The following is a 22,039-nucleotide window of genomic DNA, read 5'->3' as shown; positions in this document are numbered from 1 at the left end:
ATGGCATCATTTCCTTTAAGAAGAGCAGGGCACTTTTGTGATCTATCCTGCCTTCAGTAGCTCTGACCAGGGAAACTTGAGATGGACTTGAACATGTCTCAGTATGTTGTAAACCCCATATTAGTCTGTTTTTTTTAAAAAAATGCATTCCCTTTCATATCAGATTTTAAGCGTTTTCTGCAGACGATGGTATATACTGTACCGGCCACTGTTGCCCATAAATAAAGATCTGACTGCGAGCGATGTCTACTCTGTTCCAGGCCAAAGCTAGGCTCAGTTGGTCTGGAGCAGACGCATTAGCTCCTATATATAAACAGACAGGGAGAAAAAAAAAAGGCACATTTTAGACCCAGTCAATGGCCCAACACTAGAATATGAAGTCTCTTCACTTAGTCAGAACTCCCACCAATGTCAACGGCAATTGTTCCTGAGTAAGAACTTCAGAACTGGGCCCTATATTATCAAATACAACCCTTCCCCTGTGCTCCTGCAATAAAATACTTATATAGCACTTTTCACCTTTGCAAAGATTAATAAATTATGCCTCAGCACCCTTGTGAAATACAAATACAATATCCACTCAGATAGGGACCAGAAATAGAACCCAGTTGTCCTGACTGTCTCCTGCTCCAATTGCAAGATCATATACGCAGGGGCATGTGCCCAATCTACAAACATGTCAATCTTGTACCTGCCTTGACTGATTACGTATGAAGAATCTCCACTTTCTATGCATAATAGTGCTGGATACCTGAGGGTTCTGTATTATAAGAAGGATTTGTATTACCCACAAAGAAAACACTGGCATTATGCCTTCTTTTACCAGTATGGATGAACAGCAAGTCCCATAGCAGAGAAATTCATATGAGCAAGCATGACATATAGCTGATAATGAAATGTAATATTACTTTCTTTAAGTAAGAGAGTATGCAGCTAAGGCTTATGAGAGGGTTGTTGTTTTTGGAAAGGCAGAGTTCTTTACTTCAGTTTTAACTGATTTTGTGGGACACTCCTGATCTGCCCCCCCCCCCTTTTTTTTTTTTTTTTTTTAAAAATGTTCTGCTAAGGATTTCAGGGTTATTGAGTGGATTTGTAACCAAAAACAATATCTGAACTTCAGTAGTCACAATGAGAATTAGTATTAATGAACTGATCAGCAAAATAAATAAGAGCCCTTTGATTTTGCTGGTAGGCAGGGCCTCGATGAGGCAGCATTTTTCTATATGGGTTAATTACTGTATTGGTTCATTTTATTATCTGGCAAATGTGCTGAACACCAGGATGTGATACTTGAATGAAACAGATGGTCTCTCCAGGGTGTTCTTACTTTACATCAAAATCAGTCGGTCAGTTAGTAAACCAACTGGGCACAGGCATCTTGATTCCCTGTCTTTCATGAGAGCCATGAATGTGGAAGGAAACCTGACCCACGCAGAGGAGTTGCTCTGAGAGCCATCATATGGTTCTTGTTGCTAGGACACCCCTTCATTTGTCTGTCCACATCAGAGGGCTGCCTTCTTCAGTGTGTGATTGTTTAGATTATGCTGCTAATAGATCAAAGGAAAACAAAATCAAAGGTGTAGAACATTTATACAAAATAGCATATGGGCTATGGATGCAGTTTAGTCCATATTTTTCCATGATGCACTGATTACTTTTAATAGATAAAGAAAATTCAAACAATTTAAGATTAAATTCCAAACAGCACTAAGAACAAGAAACAAAAATGTCCACTGGAGTAAGAAACATCCTTTCCAACATGTATGAAATGGGCAAAACCAAGCAAATATTTTAGAAAAGCCACTGCAATTGTGGATACAGATTCACCTATAACTCCAATAGATGCCATCTGGTTTTGGCACTCTAGGAAACTAAGAACGGCCATACTGGGTCAGACTAAAGGTCCATCTCGCCCAATATCCTGTCTTCCACCAGTGGTCAATGCCAGGTGCCCAAGAGGGAATGAACAGAACAGGTAATCATCAAGTGATCCAGGCCCTGTCACCCATTCCCATCTTCTGGCAAACAGAGGCTAGGGACACCATCCCTACCCATCCTGACTAATAGTCATTTATGGAACTATTCTCCATGAACTTATCTAGTTCTTTTTTGAACCCTGTTATAGTCTTGGCCTTCACAACATCCTCTGGCAAGGAGTTCCACAGACTGTGCGCTGTGTGAAAAATTTAAAAATTAACCAGTTTGCCTACTCCCAAGACTGATTCTATAGGTAGGATTCCCTCATTCTCATGTGTTGCTGCAGCATAAAGAAATCAATGTCAAAGAATAAATTGGAAATGCAAAAATAGGGCACAGTAAACACAGTATCCACACCTCTCATTCATCTGCTAGTCTGGACACTAAAGGTATCACTCGTTTTGATGCTATCTGTGGTGAGGTACTAGCATTTCTATTCCCTGCTGCTTCTGCTTTTATGCAGTGCCACTGACAGCTACCCCAAAGGAAGGCAAAACTTTGAATTCAGCCCACTCTAGAAAAGGGGGCCACTCCTTGGAGCTCAGAATCAAGAGTGTCAGCAGCACGTAAAGGAAAACACAGACCCATGCATACAATGGTAATCCAGAGAATAGCAACATTTGTGGCTATTACTTGGTAGTAATTTGCCTGACTGGTGAATATTGATTATTAGCATTCTCCTTAAATCAGAGTACTTACATTTCTCAGTAACAAGTTTATCTGTGAACTTCCTGGGGCAAACCACATTGTATGGGTATCTCTGCAAAGTACTCACCAAGGACCTGTTACAACAAACACTACTGAGAATAGTTTTATTGAAGCCAAGCTCCACACATGGAAGAGTTTGCAGGACAAGACCCTATATTCCCAAACAGACCCTCTGAGAGCAATTCCGGGCCCCAGGACAGCTGTGCTGCCCAGAGCGCTCTTCCGGCATGGCCAGGGTCTCCCCATGCCTGCTTGGCTGCCTTCGCTGCTGCTGGTACCACCCCGCACACGCCTAGGAGCCCTGCGGCCCTCACCGGTGATTTAAAAGGGCCCAGGGCTCCCAGTAGTGACACATGACTAATATCTGTCATGTGTGGTTCATTCTCCCTCTCATCCTCTGCTCACAGGGAAAATGATCTTTGCAGTGTGATGTTCTGTTTCGGAAGGGTTTTTGTTTTTTAATGTACACACTGCTGTGGGTTTATAGTAGAAGAGGGGAAGAAGTGGAAGGTGGTGAGGTCTATGATGGTCCTTAATTTCCATGGGAGTTAATTCCACAGTCCTAGACTGGCCCCTTGGAAAGCTCTGTCTCCAGCACAGATGAGCTTTACCTTTATGGTAGAAAATTCCATTGTGCCCAGGGAGTAGAGTTGTAAACCACAGTCCTCATCCCGGAGCTTTAGGTGATCTTTTAGATATCCTGGGTGTGGGCAACTGAGTACTTGAAAATAAGGACTGAGACCTTGAACTTGACTTGATGATCTATGAGAAGTCAGTAGAGAAAGCAGAGGACTCCTTTGATGTGCTTATGGTAGCTTGTGTTGCTGAGGAGACACACTGCAGCATCCTGTATTAGCTGGAATTTCCTAGAGACACAGTGCTCAGTGTAAAACCTGTGATGGATTCTCTGGGATAGTCTCTCTCTCTTTTTTTTTTTTATGTTCATCATCAAGAATCTAGAGGGGGTGCCCCCGAGACATTGCATTGTCCAGATAACCATGTCTGAAGGAGAATCCAAAAAGAATTGGAAAAAGAAAAAGAATCCTCACTTCTTCCCTCATGCTTTTCAGCACAACTTCATGTAAAACATTCTCTCTGTTCCATCATTTCATTAGAATTGAAGGGTGTTAGATTAGAAAAACAATCCACATTAACTCCTCCGTATCTTCTAGTGCATTTGTATTTTGCACAGCTCAAAGAAAATTACTGACACTTAAAAAAAATTAACAATAACAATTATATTAATAAGTAGGGGAGCAGTTAACAGACTCCCGCCTATCTTTGAAACATAATGTACTGAGCTAATGCCATGTCCTTTTGTGTCAACTATGCAGTGATTTCATGGCTGACAGACCCATCACACTGTGCCTTCCAGGACAATCAGATGCTACACTATGGATGCTCTGTAAGCAGGAATCATGACTTATTCACAAGCTGGAAGGAGTGCATAGGCTCCAGGTTTGCATTAGCCTAGCAAATGGTTCAGTGAACATATCAGTGAATTATGTGGCAGTAATGTCATAATAAGTATATACCATACAGTGTGCCTCTTTCAAAATATTAACAGTTCAGGCGTTGAAAGGACTTGGGCAGCCCTATGCGTCCATTGGATGGAAACATGACTGTGTTGTCAACGTTCTTCAGGCGTTGCAACAGCCTTGTGATCCTGCAGGTCCCAGCCTTTCCCTTATAGTGTCTTATGAACTGAGGATATTTGATACACACAAAAACCAGGCATTTGTAGTACTAATCACAGGATGTTGCCTTTAACTTTCCCGTCATCCTTTCTTCCTGGAAAAAGCAGCTCTAAGAGCACAAAATCAATTGCCACTGTTGTTAAAGGTAGGCAAATGTAGACTGCATGACCTGTAGCAAGAAAATTACTTACCAAAAAATCATACAACTGCAAATCTACTTCCCACATGTTCAAGTGGCTCTTGGAACAATGTGTTGTTGTAGCGCCTGGGCAATATAACCTGAAAACTGGTCTGGATACCGTTCTCTGCCTTATAGGAGATCACCTTAAAGCAAGGTGATGCTGAAGACATGATTAAGCAAAGTGCAGGTCTTTCATGGCTCTTTAGAACATACAAGGAAACAATCTCTCAAACACTGTACAAGCTTTTACTATGTGAAATGTTTGAGGCAAGAGAGTTTCTGCACTATAAGGAAATTATCTGACTCCGTCTTAAAAGGCAATGAGCTGGTAGCAAGACTCACTATAGGCAAGAATTGATGCTGCTCTGCCTCCAACCCTCCTACCTTCTACCATTCCCGATGAACTCCTCATTGTGCGTGGTGGGACTATTAATTAGCATTTATATAGCACTGAACCAGTGGTGGGCAAGGGTTACAAAATCCTTCTCAATGATACTGTGACAAATCAGCCAGTAATCGCTCTCCCTTCCTTTTTTTGCTTTCTTGACATAGCTGTAAAGATGGGCCACAACTACAACCCTGTATCCAAACATCCTTGAATTTCAGGATAATTCAGGTCCAATCTTAGACAACTGAAAATTATTTTAGACTTGGAGATTTTACTTAGCTGAACACATTGATTTTAAAAAAGTCACACATTCCCTACATTTTCCTGTTCTCCTTTACGATCAAAAAAACTTGATGTTAACAAGAAGATATGTGATATAAAGTAGAATCCAGAAAATGTCTCTCCTTTCATACTCTTCATAGAATCATAGAATATCAGGGTTGGAAGGGACCTAAGGAGGTCATCTAGTCCAACCCCCTGCTCAAAGCAGGACCAATCCCCAATTAAATCATCCCAGCCAGGGCTTTGTCAAGCCTGACCTTAAAACCTTCTAAGGAAGGAGATTCTACCACCTCCCTAGGTAACGCATTCCAGTGTTTCACCACCCTCCTAGTGAAAAAGTTTTTCCTAATATCCAACCTAAACCTCCCCCACTGCAACTTGAGACCATTACTCCTTGTCCTGTCCTCTTCTACCACTGAGAATAGTCTAGAACCATCCTCTCTGGAACCACCTCTCAGGTAGTTGAAAGCAGCTATCAAATCCCCCCTCATTCTTCTCTTCTGCAGACTAAACAATCCCAGTTCCCTCAGCCTCTCCTCATAAGTCATGTGTTCCAGACCCCTAATCATTTTTGTTGCCCTTCGCTGGACTCTCTCCAATTTATCCACATCCTTCTTGTAGTGTGGTCCCCAAAACTGGACACAGTACTCCAGATGAGACCTCACCAATGTCGAATAGAGGGGGACGATCACGTCCCTCGATCTGCTCGCTATGCCCCTACTTATACATCCCAAAATGCCATTGGCCTTCTTGGCAACAAGGGCACACTGCTGACTCATATCCAGCTTCTCGTCCACTGTCACCCCTAGGTCCTTTTCCGCAGAACTGCTGCCTAGCCATTCGGTCCCTAGTCTGTAGCTGTACATTGGGTTCTTCTGTCCTATGATTCTATGATTCTATGTAAATAAATTATCCTCAGAGGATCAACCTCCTTTTGAGATAACAGAAAATCACTTCGAGGAAAATGCTGTCTTATACTACCAATATGGACAAAGAGGCAACACCTTTACATTTACTGAGAAAGGAGAAGATATGAATAGATGATACTTGCAAAAATGATATTCTGGACCAGACAGGACCCCTGCAGGGTATACATCCTGATCACAAACTTAGTATTACAGCAGGAGCTGGTACTGCAAATAACTTTTAAAATAGAGAATGACCCTTCCCTGGCTAATAAATCATCCTCTTTGGCTGCATAGAGAATTACATTGTAGGAGGTTGAAGTCTTTGGGGAATACATGTTGGGATTCAAACCTTGGAAAAATACCTGAAAAAAGCAGAATGTCAAGTTTAAGGAGCTGATTTGTGACCTACTAACAAACAGGGATGAAGAACTGCAGTTTCTGTGATTGCCTTAATAGCAAATATCAAGTTTTCACACTTTAGGCAGAGTATAGTGGAAGGATCCTGTTAAAATCATTAAGAACAGAATAAAATTTTGAAATCATGTATTTCCTGGGTTTGGGATTTTTATTTATTTAAGCAAGGGATGATTTTTGGTTTCTTTGGACCAACTTCTTTTCCTTAATTCTGTGTGAAAATGTCCATAATGCCTTGAGGTTTTAACTACACTTATTACTATGGAGTAGCAGCAAAACATTCATGTTAACCACAAACCAAATGGCATCTGTGTTAAAAATAAAGAGAGATACAGAAATGTTATTAGAAAAGCTTTTGGTTGGTGGCTTCTATTTTTTTTTTTTTAAAACATAAAAGAAAAATCTACCACTGTCATAAGAAAATGTCTGCTCATTTTCTTGGTCGGCAGTCACCAACCCAGAGTAGTATTTTTACAGTCACACATTTGCACGTGCTCAGTGCTCTGGTGTTTAAATAGTAAAATTATTTAAACAGAACATTGCTAGTTTACTGTTCTGTGCAGACTTTTCTTACACGCTTGGAAGGAAAAAAACGGTTACTTACTTTCTCGTAACTGTTGTTCTTCGAGATATGTTGTGAACGTCCATTCCACATTAAGTGTGCACACGCCGCGTGCTCGAGTGTCGGAAACTTTTTCCCTTAGCAGCTCCCGGTGGGCCGGCGGGCCCCCCGAGTGGCACCCCTGCGCCCCACATATATACCCCCGCCGGCCTGACCCCCTCCAGTTCCTTCTTGCCTGCGACTCTGACAGAGGGGTAGGAGGGTGGGTGGTGGAATGGACGTGAACAACACATCTCGAAGAACAACAGTTATGAGAAAGCAAGTAACGGTTTTTCTTCTTTGAGTGCTTGTTCACGTCCATTCCACATTAGGTGATTTACAAGCTTACCTCTGGTGGAGGGTAGGAGTCACAGAACAACTGCTCAGAGGACTGCTCTGCCAACTGCCGCGTCCTCTCTGGCCTGCTGGTTGACCTCATAGTAGGTCGTGAAGGTGTGCACCGAGGACCAGGTGGCTGCTCTGCAGATCTTCTGGATCGAGACCTGTGCCAGGAACGCCGCGGAAGTCGCTTGCGCCCTGGTTGAGTGGGCCGTGACCGCGGGGGCCAGAATACCTGCGAGCTCATAGCACTCCCGGATGCAGCTTGTAATCCAAGACAAAATCCGCTGCGCCGACACTGGGAGGCCTTTTAACCTCTCGGCCACAGCCACAAACAGCTGCGTGGATTTGCAAAAGGGCTTGGTGAGCTCCAAATAGAACGCTAGCGCTCGACGCACATCCAAGGCGTGCAAAGCTGCGGTGACTCGGGTCCGTATGGGGTTTCGGGAAGAACACCGGCAGATAAATGTCCTGGCCCAGATGGAATTGGGACACCACCTTAGGGAGGAACTTGGGGTGCGGCCGGAGCTGCACCTTGTCCTTGTGAAATACTGTGTATGGTGGCTCAGAGGTGAGGGCCCTCAGTTCGGATACCCTTCTGGCCGAGGTAATGGCAACCAGAAATGCCACCTTCCAGGAAAGGTGGAGGAGAGAATAGGTAGCAAGGGGCTTGAATGGGGGTCCCATGAGTTTAGAAAGGACCAGGTTAAGGTTCCATGGAGGGACTGGGGGGCGTCCAACCCTTTAAGGAACTGCCCCACCATTGGATGGGAAAACACCGAGCCCCCCGAGAACCCCGGATGGAAGGCGGAGATGGCCGCCAGGTGCACTCTGAGTGAGGATGGGGCTAGCCCTTGCTGCTTGAGCAGGAGGTACTCCAGAATGGCCTGCACCGGGGCCTGGCCCGGCTGCACCTGTAGGGGTTCACACCAACACAAGAACCTTTTCCACTTGACACTAAGTTCAAACGGGGGGAGCGATGTGTACCAGTGTTGGCGGGCCCAGGCTGGGGTGATGAGGATCACTGCTGCCCTGTCCCTGCGCACCTTGAGCAGGACCTTGTGCACCAAGGGGAGTGGGGGGTAGGCATACATCAAGCCCCCTCTCCATGGGATTGCAAACGTTTCTGCGAGTGAGCCCGGGCTGCGGCTCTGGAATGAACAGAACCGCGGGCACTGGGCGTTGGCACTGGTGGCAAACAGATCTACCCATGGAAACCCCCACCTGTGGAAGAGCGAAAGCACGACGTCTGCCCTGAGCGTCCACTCGTGCATACGGTACGATCTACTGAGGGAGTCCGCCAGCTCGTTCCGCACCCCCAGGAGATAGGATGCCTCGAGGTGAATCACATGAGCTATGCAAAGGTCCCAGAGGAGGAGAGCCTCGCGACAGAGTGGCAAGGAACGAACCCCGCCCTGCTTGTTTATATAAAACATGGCAGTAGTGTTGTCTGTCAGAACTGTCACGCTCAGAGTGGCGTGAAAGGTCTGGTAGGCGAGACGAACCGCCCTGAGCTCCTTCACGTTGATATGGAGCGACCGCTCTGCCTTGGACCACAACCCCTGCATCATGAGGTCCCCCAGGTGAGCTCTCCATCCGTGGTCTGATGCATCCGTCACCAGCGTCAGGTCCGGAAGTGGGGCGGCAAAGGGGATGCCTTCGCAAACCACAGGCTGGGACTGCCACCACAGCAGGGAGTCCAGCACATCCCTTGGGGCTGTCACTACCAAGTCCAGGGGGTCCCTGCCTGGGCGGTACACACGAGTGAGCCACGCCTGCAGAGTCCTGAGTCTCAGTCTGGCATGCCTGACCACGTGCGTGCATGCTGCCATGTGGCCCAGCAACCGCAGGCAGCACCTGGCCATTGTTATTGGAAACTGGCACAGGGAGGCCACTGCTTGTTGGATAGCCCGGAATCGGGATACCGGAAGGCTTGCCCTGGTCTACACCATGTCCAGGACTGCCCCAATGAATTCCACTCTCCGCGTGCGGACGAGCATGGACTTGTGGATGTTGACCAGGAGCCCCAGCTCGTGGAACAATCTCAGGGCCACCTCCACATGGCCCCGCACCTCTGCCTCGGATCGGATCCACCAGGAGCCAGTCGTCGAGGTACGGGTACACCCGGATTCTCTGCCTCTGTAAGAAGGCCGCCACCAACGCCATGCACTTCATGAACACCCTTGGGGCCACGGCTAGACCAAACGGGATAACTGCAAACTGATAATGTTCTCGGCCCACAGTGAAGCATAGGAACCACCGATGTGCTGGGAAAATGACGATATGAAAGTACGCATCCTTCATGTCTAGGGCGGCGTACCAGTCCCCTGGATCCAGAGAAGGGATGATGGTGCCCAGAGAAACCATGTGGAACTGGTCCTTGACCAGGAATTTGTTGAGCCTGCACAGGTCTTGGGCCTAGACCTGCCTCGCCTACAGTAAGGCTCATGCCTATGCTGAGGCTAGTACTGGCATTGAGGGGGAGGCTGGTACTGGCATTGAGGGGGAGGATCTCCCCATACTTCTCTCTGCTTTATAACCTATGTCACAGTCACTATTCTTCATCTTTTGATTCTCACAATATGCCAGTCCATCAACCAAAGGAGGAGCTATTGATTATATAAGGCATTCATCTCCCTGGTGGGGCTGAGTGTTCTTCTTTCCCCACAAGCCCATATTCTTTCAGCCTGCAGGGCAAGAGACCGGGGGAAACTCAGCTCTGGAATAAGCAGACACAATTCCCATTAACTTAAATGAAAGCTGCACTTTGTTAGTCCAACACATCCAAGTCTCCCACATGGCAGTGCACTCTGCCAAATCCAGAAAATAGGGGTGGCAGCAGCTTGCTGACAATTGTAGAAAACTTTCCTAGGCAGCAGAATGGCACTGCCAAAATACCATCTAACCTTCCGGTCCTTAATTCAGCACAGTGATTTAACTGGCCTCGTTATCTGTTAAGGGGGAACACATTGCTAGGACTCCAAGCAAACATAAGACCATAAAAAAGATGTTATCACATTTCATTGTTTTTTCAAACCATTTCTGATAGGAACAGAAAAACATTGGGAAAGGTTCATTATTATCTGCATACTAGGACTGTATAACACACTAGGGCTGTATAACATATGCACCCCATCCTGCACACCATATGCACATACATCTCTTATTAGGCTCCTTGAATTTTAATGCTATATAAATGACAGCTCATATGGTGTGTGTGAGAGAGAGAAACATGGACCCTCTTCACAACAGACTCAGAAGTTGACTTGTATATTTGAAGTTTGTAGCAAGTGAGATGGCAGAAATGGATGGATCTAGACTGTTCTCAGTGGTAGCAGATGACAGAACAAGGAGTAATGGTCTCAAGTTGCAGTGTGGGAGGGTTAGGTTGGATATTAGGAAGAACTTTTTCACTAGGAGGGTGGTGAAGCACTGGAATGCGTTACCTAGGGAGGTGGTGGAATCTCCTTCCTTTGAGGTTTTTAAGGTCAGGCTTGACAAACCCCTGGCTGGGATGATTTAGTTGGGGATTGGTCCTGCTTTGAGCAGGACTAGATGACCTCCTGACATCCCTTCCAACCCTGATATTCTATGATTCTATGAAATGCTGGTACTGGGGAACACGGTAATACCCTGTGTGCTGTTTATATATGGCAGTCACAGTTCATGCCATAAATATTTCCAGGACTATTCTTAAAATAACTGCTTGATGTTTAAAAATATTATTCCATTTTTCAGCCAATACAGTTTGTAATAAAGAATTGAGTGACAACAGTTGTAGATATTTATTTGTACGCCCTATTTTTTACAAAAAATGGGATATTTGTAAACAGAGAGCTGGATTCCGCAAACACAAGTTCAGGTGAATAACACTTAATCATGTTATTAACACCACCCTCCTATTTTGCCACAGAATTCCAGTTTGGTTAAATTAGTTTTGTGTCTGCAAGCAGATCTTACTCAGTAGCAATCTACCTGTACCTTTTGGATGCATCATACCTTGAAATCTGTAGAATGACTCATGTGAGTTAGGACTAATTGTATGAGTGTCTGTGTCAAGGTTCCTTCCCCACTCTGAACTCTAGGGTACAGATGTGGGGATCTGCATGAAAGACCCCCTAAGCTTATTCTTACAAGCTTAGGTTAAAAACTTCCCCAAAGTACAAACTTTGCCTTGTCCTTGAACAGTATGCTGCCACCACCAAGCGTTTTAAACAAAGAACAGGGAAAGAGACCACTTGGAGACATCTTCCCCCAAAATATCCCCCCCCAAGCCCTACATCCTCTTTCCTGGGGAAGGCTTGATAAGAATCCTCACCAATTGGTACAGGTGAACACAGACCCAAACCCTCGGATCTTAAGAACAATGAAAAAGCAATCAGGTTCTTAAAAGAAGAATTTTAATTAAAGAAAAGGTAAAAAAACACCTCTATAAAATCTGGATGGTAAATACCTTCCAGGGTAATCAGATTCAAAACATAGAGAATCCCTCTCAGTAAAACCTTAAGTTACAAAAAGACACAAAAACAGGAATACACATTCCCTCCAGCACAGCTTATTTTACAAGCCATTAAACAAAAGAAAATCTAACGCATTTTCTAGCTAGTTTACTTACTAACTTTACAGGAGTTGTAAAGCTTGCATTCCTGATCTGTTCCCAGCAAAAGCATCACACAGACAGACAAAACCCTTCGTCCCCTCCCCCCCACTCCAGATTTGAAAGTATCTTGTCCCCTTATCGGTCATTTTGGGTCAGGTGTCAGCAAGGTTACCGTAGCTTCTTAACCCTTTACAGGTGAAAGGGTTTTGCCTCCGGCCAGGAGGGATTTTATAGCACTGTATACAGAAAGGTGGTTACTCTTCCCTTTATATTTATGACAGTCTGTAAGAATGGATCCAAAGTAAATCAAAATGTGAAAAGATTTTAAAAGCAAATAAAAAGCTGATTTGTCATAATGCAATCTTTTAAGATTACTGAATAGAAGAACAGACTTAGATTATTATGGGGCTACAGACAGATTAAGCAAATTGTGGAGTTTTCCAAGTACATGATCTTTACCTATATAAGTAGCCCAGATCTCACTTACACTTGTCTCAGTTGGGAGTAATTCCACTAAGAATCTAGCCCAGTATCTCCCTGCTGTATTTTATTTCCCTTCAGAAGATCACCAAAGTTAGAGATAAAGATGTAGAGTAGTTTCCTCTTAAAATAGTCCCAATTTTACCTAAAATAAGCATATGAGGTTACCTTTATTTGTAGTATCCACTTGTACTCCTTGCTACTAAATTATAAGTAAGGCTACGGTTATGTCACAGAGGTCACTGAATCCGTAACTTCCAGAGACCTCCCTGACATTTTCTGCTTTAGCCCCTGGTGCTGCGGGACCAGAGCTGGCAGTCAGCAGGGCCCCAGCAGGGTTTTTGTTTCAGCAACAGGGGTCCCCCTGCAGGGGTGGGGGTCCAGGGACAGACAGGCTCCTCAGGGGGCCCTACTCAGGGTTCCAGCAACTGGAGACAGCCTTGCAGGGGGGAGAGGGGGAAGAGAACCCTGCAGCTCCCAGCCACCACGGTGGTGGGGTAAACCATGGAGCCGCAGCAGCAAAAGACACACACAAGTCACGGCTTCCATGAGTATTTGTTTATTGCCTGTGATCTGTCTGTACTTTTGCTAAAAATAACCTTGACAAAATCTTAGCCTTAATTATAAGGAAGACTCTGAATACTGCAAATACTATGGCTATGTACCCTTAACACTGACTGTTATCTAAAGTAACCGGTATGATTTTAAGGGTCACCACTGTATTATAGCATGTCATCCAGTTCATCATTCTGCTGGTTCCCCAGAGTGCATGAATAACACACACAAAAGACAGATGGCTGCTTGCAGACTGATCTTTGACAACTTTTGATAGAGAGACTATGTCATTTGATGAATTACTTGGTGATTCATCATAATATAATAAAGAAGCATACACAACCATACAGTACATCTCACCTATAATTGTATAACAATGCACCACAAATTCTTTTTTGTTAAAATTGTTTGGGTCTACTTTTTTTTGGGCCAATCAGCTATTGTTTAAGAATGGATTACAAACACTAATTTACAACAGACCATTATAAATTGAGACAAATTATCAAGTATGTTTTACAGAGCATGGAAATGCCTGCATTGTAAGTGACCTTAAACAGTCTCTCTTTAAGTCCTGGTCTACACTACGAGTTTAGGTTGAATTTAGCAGTGTTAGATCGATTTAACCCTGCACCCATCCACACGACGAAGCCCTTTTTTTCAACTTAAAAGACTCTTAAAATCGATTTCCTTACTCCACCCCCGACAAGGGGATTAGCGCTGAAATCAGCCTTGCCGGGTCGAATTTGGGGTACTGTGGATGCAATTAGACGGTATTGGCCTCCAGGAGCTATCCCAGAGTGCTCCATTGTGACCGCTCTGGACAGCACTCTCAACTCAGATGCACTGGCCAGGTAGACAGAAAAGGCCCGCGAACTTTTGAATTTCAATTTCCTGTTTGGCCAGCGTGGCAAGCTGCAGGTGACCATGCAGAGCTCATCAGCAGAGGTGACCATGATGGAGTCCCAGAATCGCAAAAGAGCTCCAGCATGGACCGAACGGGAGGTACGGGATCTGATCGCTGTATGGGGAGAGGAATCCGTGATATCAGAACTATGTTCCAGTTTTCGAAATGCCAAAACATTTGTCAAAATTTCCCAGGGCATGAAGGACAGAGGCCATAACAGGGACCCGAAGCAGTGCCGCGTGAAACTTAAGGAGCTGAGGCAAGTCTACCAGAAAACCAGAGAGGCGAACGGCCGCTCCGGGTCAGAACCCAAAACATGCCGCTTCTATGATGAGGTGCATGCCATTTTAGGGGGTTCAGCCACCACTACCCCAGCTATATTGTTTGACTCCTTCAATGGAGACGGAGGCAACACGGAAGCAGGTTTTGGGGATGAGGAAGATGATGATGATGAGGTTGTAGATAGCTCACAGCAAGCAAGCGGAGAAACCGGTTTTCCCGACAGCCTGGAACGGTTTCTCACCCTGGACCCAGTACCCCCCAAACCCATCCAAGGCTGCCTCCTGGACCTGACAGGCAGAGAAGGGACCTCTGGTGATGTACCCTTTTAAATACTATACATGGTTTAAAAGCAAGCATATTTAATGATTAATTTGCTCTGGCATTTGCGGCTCTCTTGGATGTACTCCCAAAGCCTTTGCAAAAGGTTTCTGGGGAGGGCAGCCTTATTCCATCCACCCTGGTAGGACACTTTACCACTCCAGGCCAGTAGCACGTACTTGGGAATCACTGTAGAACAAAGCATTGCAGTGTATGTTTGCTGGCGTTCAAACAACATCCGTTCTTTATCTCTCTGTGTTATCCTCAGGAGAGTGATATCATTCATGGTCACCTGGTTGAAATAGGGTGCTTTTCTTAAGGGGACATTCAGAGGTGCCCGTTCCTGCTCGGCTGTTTGCCTGTGGCTGAACAGAAATGTTCCCTGCTGTTAGCCATGGGGAGGGGGGAGGGGCTAGCCACGTGCTGGGGGAGGCAAAATGCGACCTTGTAATGAAAGCACATGTGCTATGTATGTAATGTTAACAGCAAGGTTTACCCTGAAAGAGTGTACCCATTGTTCTATAAAATGTGTCTTTTTAAATACCACTGTCCCTTTTTTTTCCTCTACCAGCTGCATGTGTTTCAAGGATCACAGGATCTTCTCCTTCCCAGAGGCTAGCGAAAATTAGAAGGCAAAAAAACCGCACTCGCAATGAAATGTTCTCTGAGCTCATGCTGTCCTCCCACACTGACAGAGCACAGACGAATGCGTGGAGGCAGACAATGTCAGAGTGCAGGAAAGCACAAAGTGACCAGAAGGAGAGGTGGTGGGCTGAAGAAGTGGCGGGCTGAAGAGAGGGCTGAAGCTGAAAGGTGGTGGCAGCGTGATGAGAGGAGGCAGGATTCAATGCTGAGGCTGCTGGAGGATCAAACTAATATGCTCCAGCGTATGGTTGAGCTGCAGGAAAGGCAGCAGGAGCACAGACCGCCGCTACAGCCCCTGTGTAACCAACCGCCCTCCTCCCCAAGTTCCGTAGCCTCCTCACCCAGACGCCCAAGAACGCGGTGGGGGGGCATCCGGCCACCCAGCCACTCCACCCCAGAGGATTGCCCAAGCAATAGAAGGCTGGCATTCAATAAGTTTTAAAGTTTTAAACTTTTAAAGTGCTGTGTGGCCTTGTCCTTCCCTCCTCCCCCACCCCTCCTGCGCTACCTTGGCAGTTATCCCCCTATTTGTGTGATGAATTATAAAGAATGCATGAATGTGAAGCAACAATGACTTTATTGCCTCTGCAAGCGGTGATCGAAGGGAGGAGGGGAGGGTGGTTAGCTTACAGGGAAGTAGAGTGAACCAAGGGGCGGGGGGTTTCATCAAGGAGAAACAAACAGAACTTTCGCACCGTAGCCTGGCCAGTCATGACACTGGTTTTCAAAACTTCTCTGATGCGCACCGTGCCCTCCTGTGCTCTTCTAACTGCCCTGGTGTCTGGCTGCGTGTAACCAGCAGCCAGGCGATTTGCCTCAACCTCCCACCCCGCCATAAACGTCTCCCCCTTACTCTCACAGATATTGTGGAGCACACAGCAAGCAGTAATAACAGTGGGAATATTGGTTTCGCTGAGGTCTAAGCGAGTCAGTAAACTGCGCCAGCGCGCCTTTAAACGTCCAAATGCACATTCTACCACCATTCTGCACTTGCTCAGCCTGTTGTTGAACAGCTCCTGACTACTGTCCAGGCTGCCTGTGTACGGCTTCATGAGCCATGGCATTAAGGGGTAGGCTGGGTCCCCAAGGATACATATAGGCATTTCAACATCCCCAGCGGTTATTTTCTGGTCTGGGAATAAAGTCCCTTCCTGCAGCTTTTGAAACAGACCAGAGTTCCTGAAGATGCGAACGTCATGTACCTTTCCCGGCCATCCCACGTTGATGTTGGTGAAATGTCCCTTGTGATCCACCAGTGCTTGCAGCACTATTGAAAAGTACCCCTTGCATTTATGTACTCGCCAGCTTGGTGCTCCGGTGCCGAGATAGGGATATGGGTTCCGTCTATGGCCCCACCACAGTTAGGAAATCCCATTGCAGCAAAGCCATCCATGACCTGCACATTTCCCAGGGTCACTACCCTTGATATCAGCAGATCTTTGATTGCGTTGGCTACTTGCATCACAGCAGCCCCCACAGTAGATTTGCCCACTCCAAATTGATTCCCGACTGACCGGTAGCTGTCTGGCGTTGCAAGCTTCCACAGGGCTATTGCCACTCGCTTCTCAACTGCGAGGGCTGCTCTCATCTTGGTATTCATGCGCCTTAGGGCAGGGGAAAGCAAGTCACAAGGTTCCATGAAAGTGCCCTTACGCATGCGAAAGTTTTGCAGCCACTGGGAATCGTCCCAGACCTGCAACACTATGCGGTCCCACCAGTCTGTGCTTGTTTCCCAAGCCCAGAATCAGCATTCCACCACATGAACCTGCCCCATTAGCACCATGATGCCCGCATTGCCAGGGCCCATGCTTTGTGAGAAGTCTGTGTCCATGTCCTCATCACTCTCATCATCGTGCTGACGTTGCCTACTCGCCCGGTTTCGCTTTGCCAGGTTCTGGTGCTGCATATACTGCTGGATAATGCGTGTGGCGTTTAATGTGCTCCTAATTGCCAAAGTGATCTGAGCGGGCTCCATGCTTGCCATGGCATGGCGTCTGCACAGAAAAAAGGCACGGAATGATTGTCTGCAGTTGCCCTGATGGAGGGAGGAGCAACTGATGACATGGCTTACAGGTTGGCTTACAGGGAATTAAAATCAACAAAGGGAGTAGCTTTGCGAGAAACAGAATGGCTCCCTCAAGGATAGAACTCAAAACTGGGTTTAGCAGGCCATTGATTTCATGGAGGGAGGGAGGAGAAAATGAATACAAAACAAATCTGGTCTATTTCTTGTTTTGAGCCACTTCATCTATCTTTATACATCTTGCTGGTAGCAGACCGTGCAGTATGACCGCTAGCCATCGTCATCTCCTGGGTGCTCGGCAGAAGACGGTGCAGTATGACTGCTGGCCATCGTCTTCTGCTGGCTGCTGATTAAAAGACAGTGCACTGGCAGTAGGACTCAATCGCCATGAGATGAAACTTAAAGGGGAAATGACCTGGCTGAGTCACTCCCATGTTTGCCCAGGTGCCCCTGACCTCATCGAGGTCGGTTAAAAGAGCACCCTGGACTATGTTGACAATGGCTATCAGTCATACTGCACTGTCTGCTGCCAAAAGGCAATAAACTGCTGCTGTGTAGCAATGCAGTGCCGCATCTGCCAGCACCCAGGAGACATACGGTGACGGTTAGCTGAGCGGCCTCCATGCTTGCCGTGGTATGGCGTCTGCACAGGTAACTCAAGAAAAAGGGCGCAAAACGATTGTCTGCCCTTGCTTTCACGGAAGGAGGGAGGGAAGGGGGGCCTGACGATATGTACCCAGAACCACCCGCAACAATGTTTTAGCCCCATCAGGCACTGGGATTTCTACCCAGAATTCAAATGGGCATCAGAGACTGCGGGATAGCTACCCACAGTGCAACGCTCTGGAAGTCAACGGTTGCCTCGGTACTGTGGACACACTCCACCGACTACATGCACTTAGAGCATTTGTGTGGGGACACACACAATCGACTGTATAAAAACGCATTCTGCGAAACCGACTTCTATAAATTCGACCTAATTTCGTAGTGTAGACATACCCTAAGTTTCTTTAGGTCTCTGTTTCCTTGCACACTGATGTTTCTTCTGACACAGTACTGTTGGTTAAAATTAAGGAATCAAGGAGAAGAAATGGGATGTTTTTAAATGTTAATGCATGCATTGGATTGTGCAGTCTGAGAAATAGTTGAAGCATCAAGTACTTATTGTTTCCTCCTGTAATTTACCATTTAGATACTTTATACGCTGTCAATAAATGCAGGGTTGCAGTACATCAGAGACAGAGTTAAACCATTTGGATTTTTCATGGACTCACTGTGCAGTGAAACTCTATTACCTTTTAGTAATGCTGTCAGGATAGCTAAATCAATGTCCTGGTGTCCTTCTGATCCCATTCGAAATACTGTAATCTGTAATTTTAGAAGACAATGCCACTGTCAGAAACTTGTTCAGTTTTTGCTCACATAGAAATTAAATCAGTGCAGCAACATTTGATCTCAAAAGACCACAATGGCTGCAAAGTGATTATCTAACCATAGTCATACAGCAGTAAGTATATTAGATGGCATTAACACGAATAGGATTTCTGTGCCATATAATTCACCACAGTAAATGGCATTAATGACCATACAGCAGAACCTAGCCAGAATCTTTTGAGCAAGAACTACAGGGCCAAAATTAAGGAGGAAATTATATCCTTCTGTTAAATTCAAATTAGATTTAATTTGTCAAATTTATTACTGAACTGGAGTTAATCAGGGATGAATTTGGTCCAGTAGGCTTATCAGCAGAGGACAGAATTGATGGAGAATGACCCTTGATGTTTACCATTCAAACCACAATCCTACTCAGCACCATGATTTCAGACTGCAGCAAATTAGTTACATATACTCCAGATTACACATTATAAAGCACAAATAAGATTTAGAATGAGTTCTGAGGTAGGCTTGGTCATGTGCTTTCACTATCCCAGCCATAAAATATGGAAACTTCTCAAGTGGATATGAGACTGAGTGGCTGCTGGTGACGAGGCATTAATATCTTGTAATAAACTAATGCAATTCCATCACTGAATAGTGATAGAGCTGGACCCTTCTTTTAGGCCAATTAAGTCCTAGTTAACACTTGGGTTGAACATTTACAAATGTAAACTCTCTTGCTCTCTCCTTGCTAGGAAGAGTAAAACGCTCCCCCCCCCCGCCAGTTGTGATAAGAGCAGCAACAAGCACTTCATCTTGTGTGCCATTTATCTACTAACACATTAGATGTCATAGCATCAGTTTTATGTCAACTTTTTCCAATCCCCTGTAGCAACTGACATTGGGTACCTCCTCCAAAAAGCTGTTCATTTGTCATCACTCAGTTCCCTTGAAGGGTACCATAGTGTGTTGCGACACTGATCCAAACTAAATCTCTCAACCTCTCCCTCTCTTCCCTATCTACACTGAACAACAAAACTTTTGTCTGTCAGAGGCGTTAAAACCCCTTCCCCGCAAAAGACAAAAAGTTTTGCTGCGTTGTCAGCAGGAAAGCGCTGCAAATGCGTTTGTAGGGGGTGGAAGTTTTTTGTCGGCAGGAGAGCCAATAAACAGCGGCTACACTGCATGACTTTTAGCGGCACAGCTGTAATGACACAGCCATGTTGCTAAAAGCTGTGTAGTGTAGACATAGCCTCAGTGTCACCTTGTCTCCCTGTTACAGCTCATTGACAACTCCCATGACAGTTCCTGATAGCTCACCCCCTGTTAAGGGTCCCTAATAAACAGTCCAAATTTAACTGTGGGCTCTTGCTAACTGCGATAATTGATCCTGAAATCTCTTATGCATCTGTGTAGCTCTAGGTTCAGTGCCTACAATATGAAAGCTAGTGGTATAAATTTGCCTCTTAATTCTTGAGAGTGACTATTGCTCTCATATAAAGAGAGGAGTTAAAATAGGGCTGTATTGTGGGCAGACACTGTGAAAGCTTCCTCAAGCAGTTCTGTCTATGCATCTCACTTCTGTTATTCCAGTCCTGAATTCCCAACTACTTTTGCCAAATTGACAACAATTATGTCCTTTGACGGGTGTCTTAAGAAGTGTTTAAACTCAGGTCTGTCCTTGCTGACCATTTGTTTTAAAGTGGCCAAAGGATAACGTTTGAATAGTTGTGACTCTGACGGAATTAAATGTCAGAAAGCTGGGCTACTATGTGTAGAGTCATTACAGAACCAAGACGACTTTTTTTTAACCAATGTCAGCAGTTTGTCGTCATCAAACCAGGTGGCTTCAGATTAAATTTTTCCTGAGGTAATAATTATAGATTTGAAGAAAAAAGCTTTTGGTTTGGAGCAATATTTTATACATCTATATTGAAAAATAGACCAGCAATATGTGAAAAACTGTCAGTAGCACAGATGACTTTTGTACCCTGCTGTAGTGTGATTTCTGTTGAGCTGCTGTAATTCTTAGGCTGTTAATTAAAGAACAGGGCTGCATGTTCCTGTCAGCTTTTATTTGGAATACATCTGCACCTGTCACTCCTTTGTTTTTTATCACCTCTCTCAGAGATACAACAAAAAGGATAACGAAGCCACACAAAATAATTCCTGGAAAAGACAGGGAGGTGAGAGGTAAGGGAGGTATGCCTGGGTGGGAATCAGGAGTTGCCCTAATACCCATGACTAAGGGCTGTTTTCACCTTCTCAGAGATAAAGGATGAGGTTGTCAAAGATGAACTGCACTGTTGTTTCCAGGTTTATATTTGTTTAGAGTGGCTGTGAAGAGAGAGTAGTCATAAATTAGGGATTTTTACATATGCTTTGCAGGGCTATGGATTGTTTAGATGTACATCAATTCCCACACTCACAGGGATGAGCATGTAGGGCCAAATCCTGAAATCCTTACTCAGGCAAAACTCTCACTGAGCCTGAGAGGTGCAAAGCCCCTATAACACAGACTGAAATAAATCTGAGTTACTCTTGTTGAGCACCTTTCTGAAACAGGCCATTGACTAGGAATCGACTTTAAAAGACCTGTCAAATGTTATTAAAGAGCAACCGCATGTAAAGGTCATTTGAGGAGCACACACTTCCCCATGATACTGTTGTGGCTTTTGCTTGTTTTGCATGACCAGTCTAATGGAGACCTGTCAATTAACCTGTTAAGAGTTACCATCTGACAACTTTCCTGGTGCTGACCAAAACTCTTACCAAAATGTTTACCAGTTCCTCAGAAATGGTGCTAGCAAAGTTTTAGGGTAAAATTATCAAAAGGGCTTAAAGTGATTTAAGAGTCTTCGTATCTTTCCCTTTCAATGGCGCTTAGGCTTATGATGATTTTACCCTTTGCCTTTTCTTTTTTAAAGCCTACTACAAAAAACAAATAGCCTTGATTTCTGTCCTACCAGAATGAAGAGAGAGCAATCGAACATCCCTAAAAACAGGAAACATACATTCTAAAGCAGTGGTTCCCAAACTAGGGGCGCTGCTTGTTCAGGGAAAGCTCCTGGAGGGCCAGGCCAGTTTGCCTGCCACGCCCACAGGTTCGGCCGATTGCAGCTCCCAGTGGCTGTGGTTTGCCATTCTCGGTCAATGGGGGCTGCGGGAAGTGGCGCAGGCCAAGGGACGTGCTGGCCGCCCTTCCCGCAGCCCCCATTGGCCTGGAGCAGTGAACCGCGGCCAGTGAGAGCTGCGATCGGCCGAACCTGCAGATGTGGCAGGTAAACAAACTGGCCCGGCCCTCCAGGGGCTTTCCCTGAACAAGCAGCGCCCCTAGTTTGGGAACCACTGTTCTAAAGC

The 22,039-nt window shown here is 45.4% G+C and overlaps 1 protein-coding gene and 1 long non-coding RNA gene across 15 annotated transcripts in view; one reads left to right on the top strand and one right to left on the bottom strand.

Annotated features, from left to right (window-relative positions):
* Positions 1–15,787, top strand: part of LOC125636774 (uncharacterized) — a 135,660-nt gene extending 119,873 nt beyond the window's left edge. Inside the window, exon 3 of the long non-coding RNA XR_007356723.2 lies at positions 15,206–15,787. This is a non-coding gene — a long non-coding RNA (uncharacterized LOC125636774). The remainder of the gene's footprint in view (positions 1–15,205) is intronic.
* TRPM3 (transient receptor potential cation channel subfamily M member 3) overlaps positions 1–22,039 on the bottom strand; it is a 618,857-nt gene that overhangs the window by 76,086 nt on the left and 520,732 nt on the right. For all 14 annotated transcript variants that reach the window (XM_075128732.1, XM_075128737.1, XM_075128735.1 and 11 more), the window contains 2 exons: positions 18,598–18,670; positions 203–303 (listed from right to left, as the gene is read on the bottom strand). In XM_075128732.1, coding sequence (XP_074984833.1) covers positions 203–303; positions 18,598–18,670 — 174 coding nt within the window. The remainder of the gene's footprint in view (positions 1–202; positions 304–18,597; positions 18,671–22,039) is intronic.

Source organism: Caretta caretta, chromosome 5 (assembly GCF_965140235.1).
Source record: "Caretta caretta isolate rCarCar2 chromosome 5, rCarCar1.hap1, whole genome shotgun sequence".
Lineage (NCBI taxonomy): Eukaryota > Metazoa > Chordata > Testudines > Cheloniidae > Caretta > Caretta caretta.
Note: the sequence above shows the minus strand (reverse complement) of the source record. Positions and strands in the feature narration are given on the sequence as shown.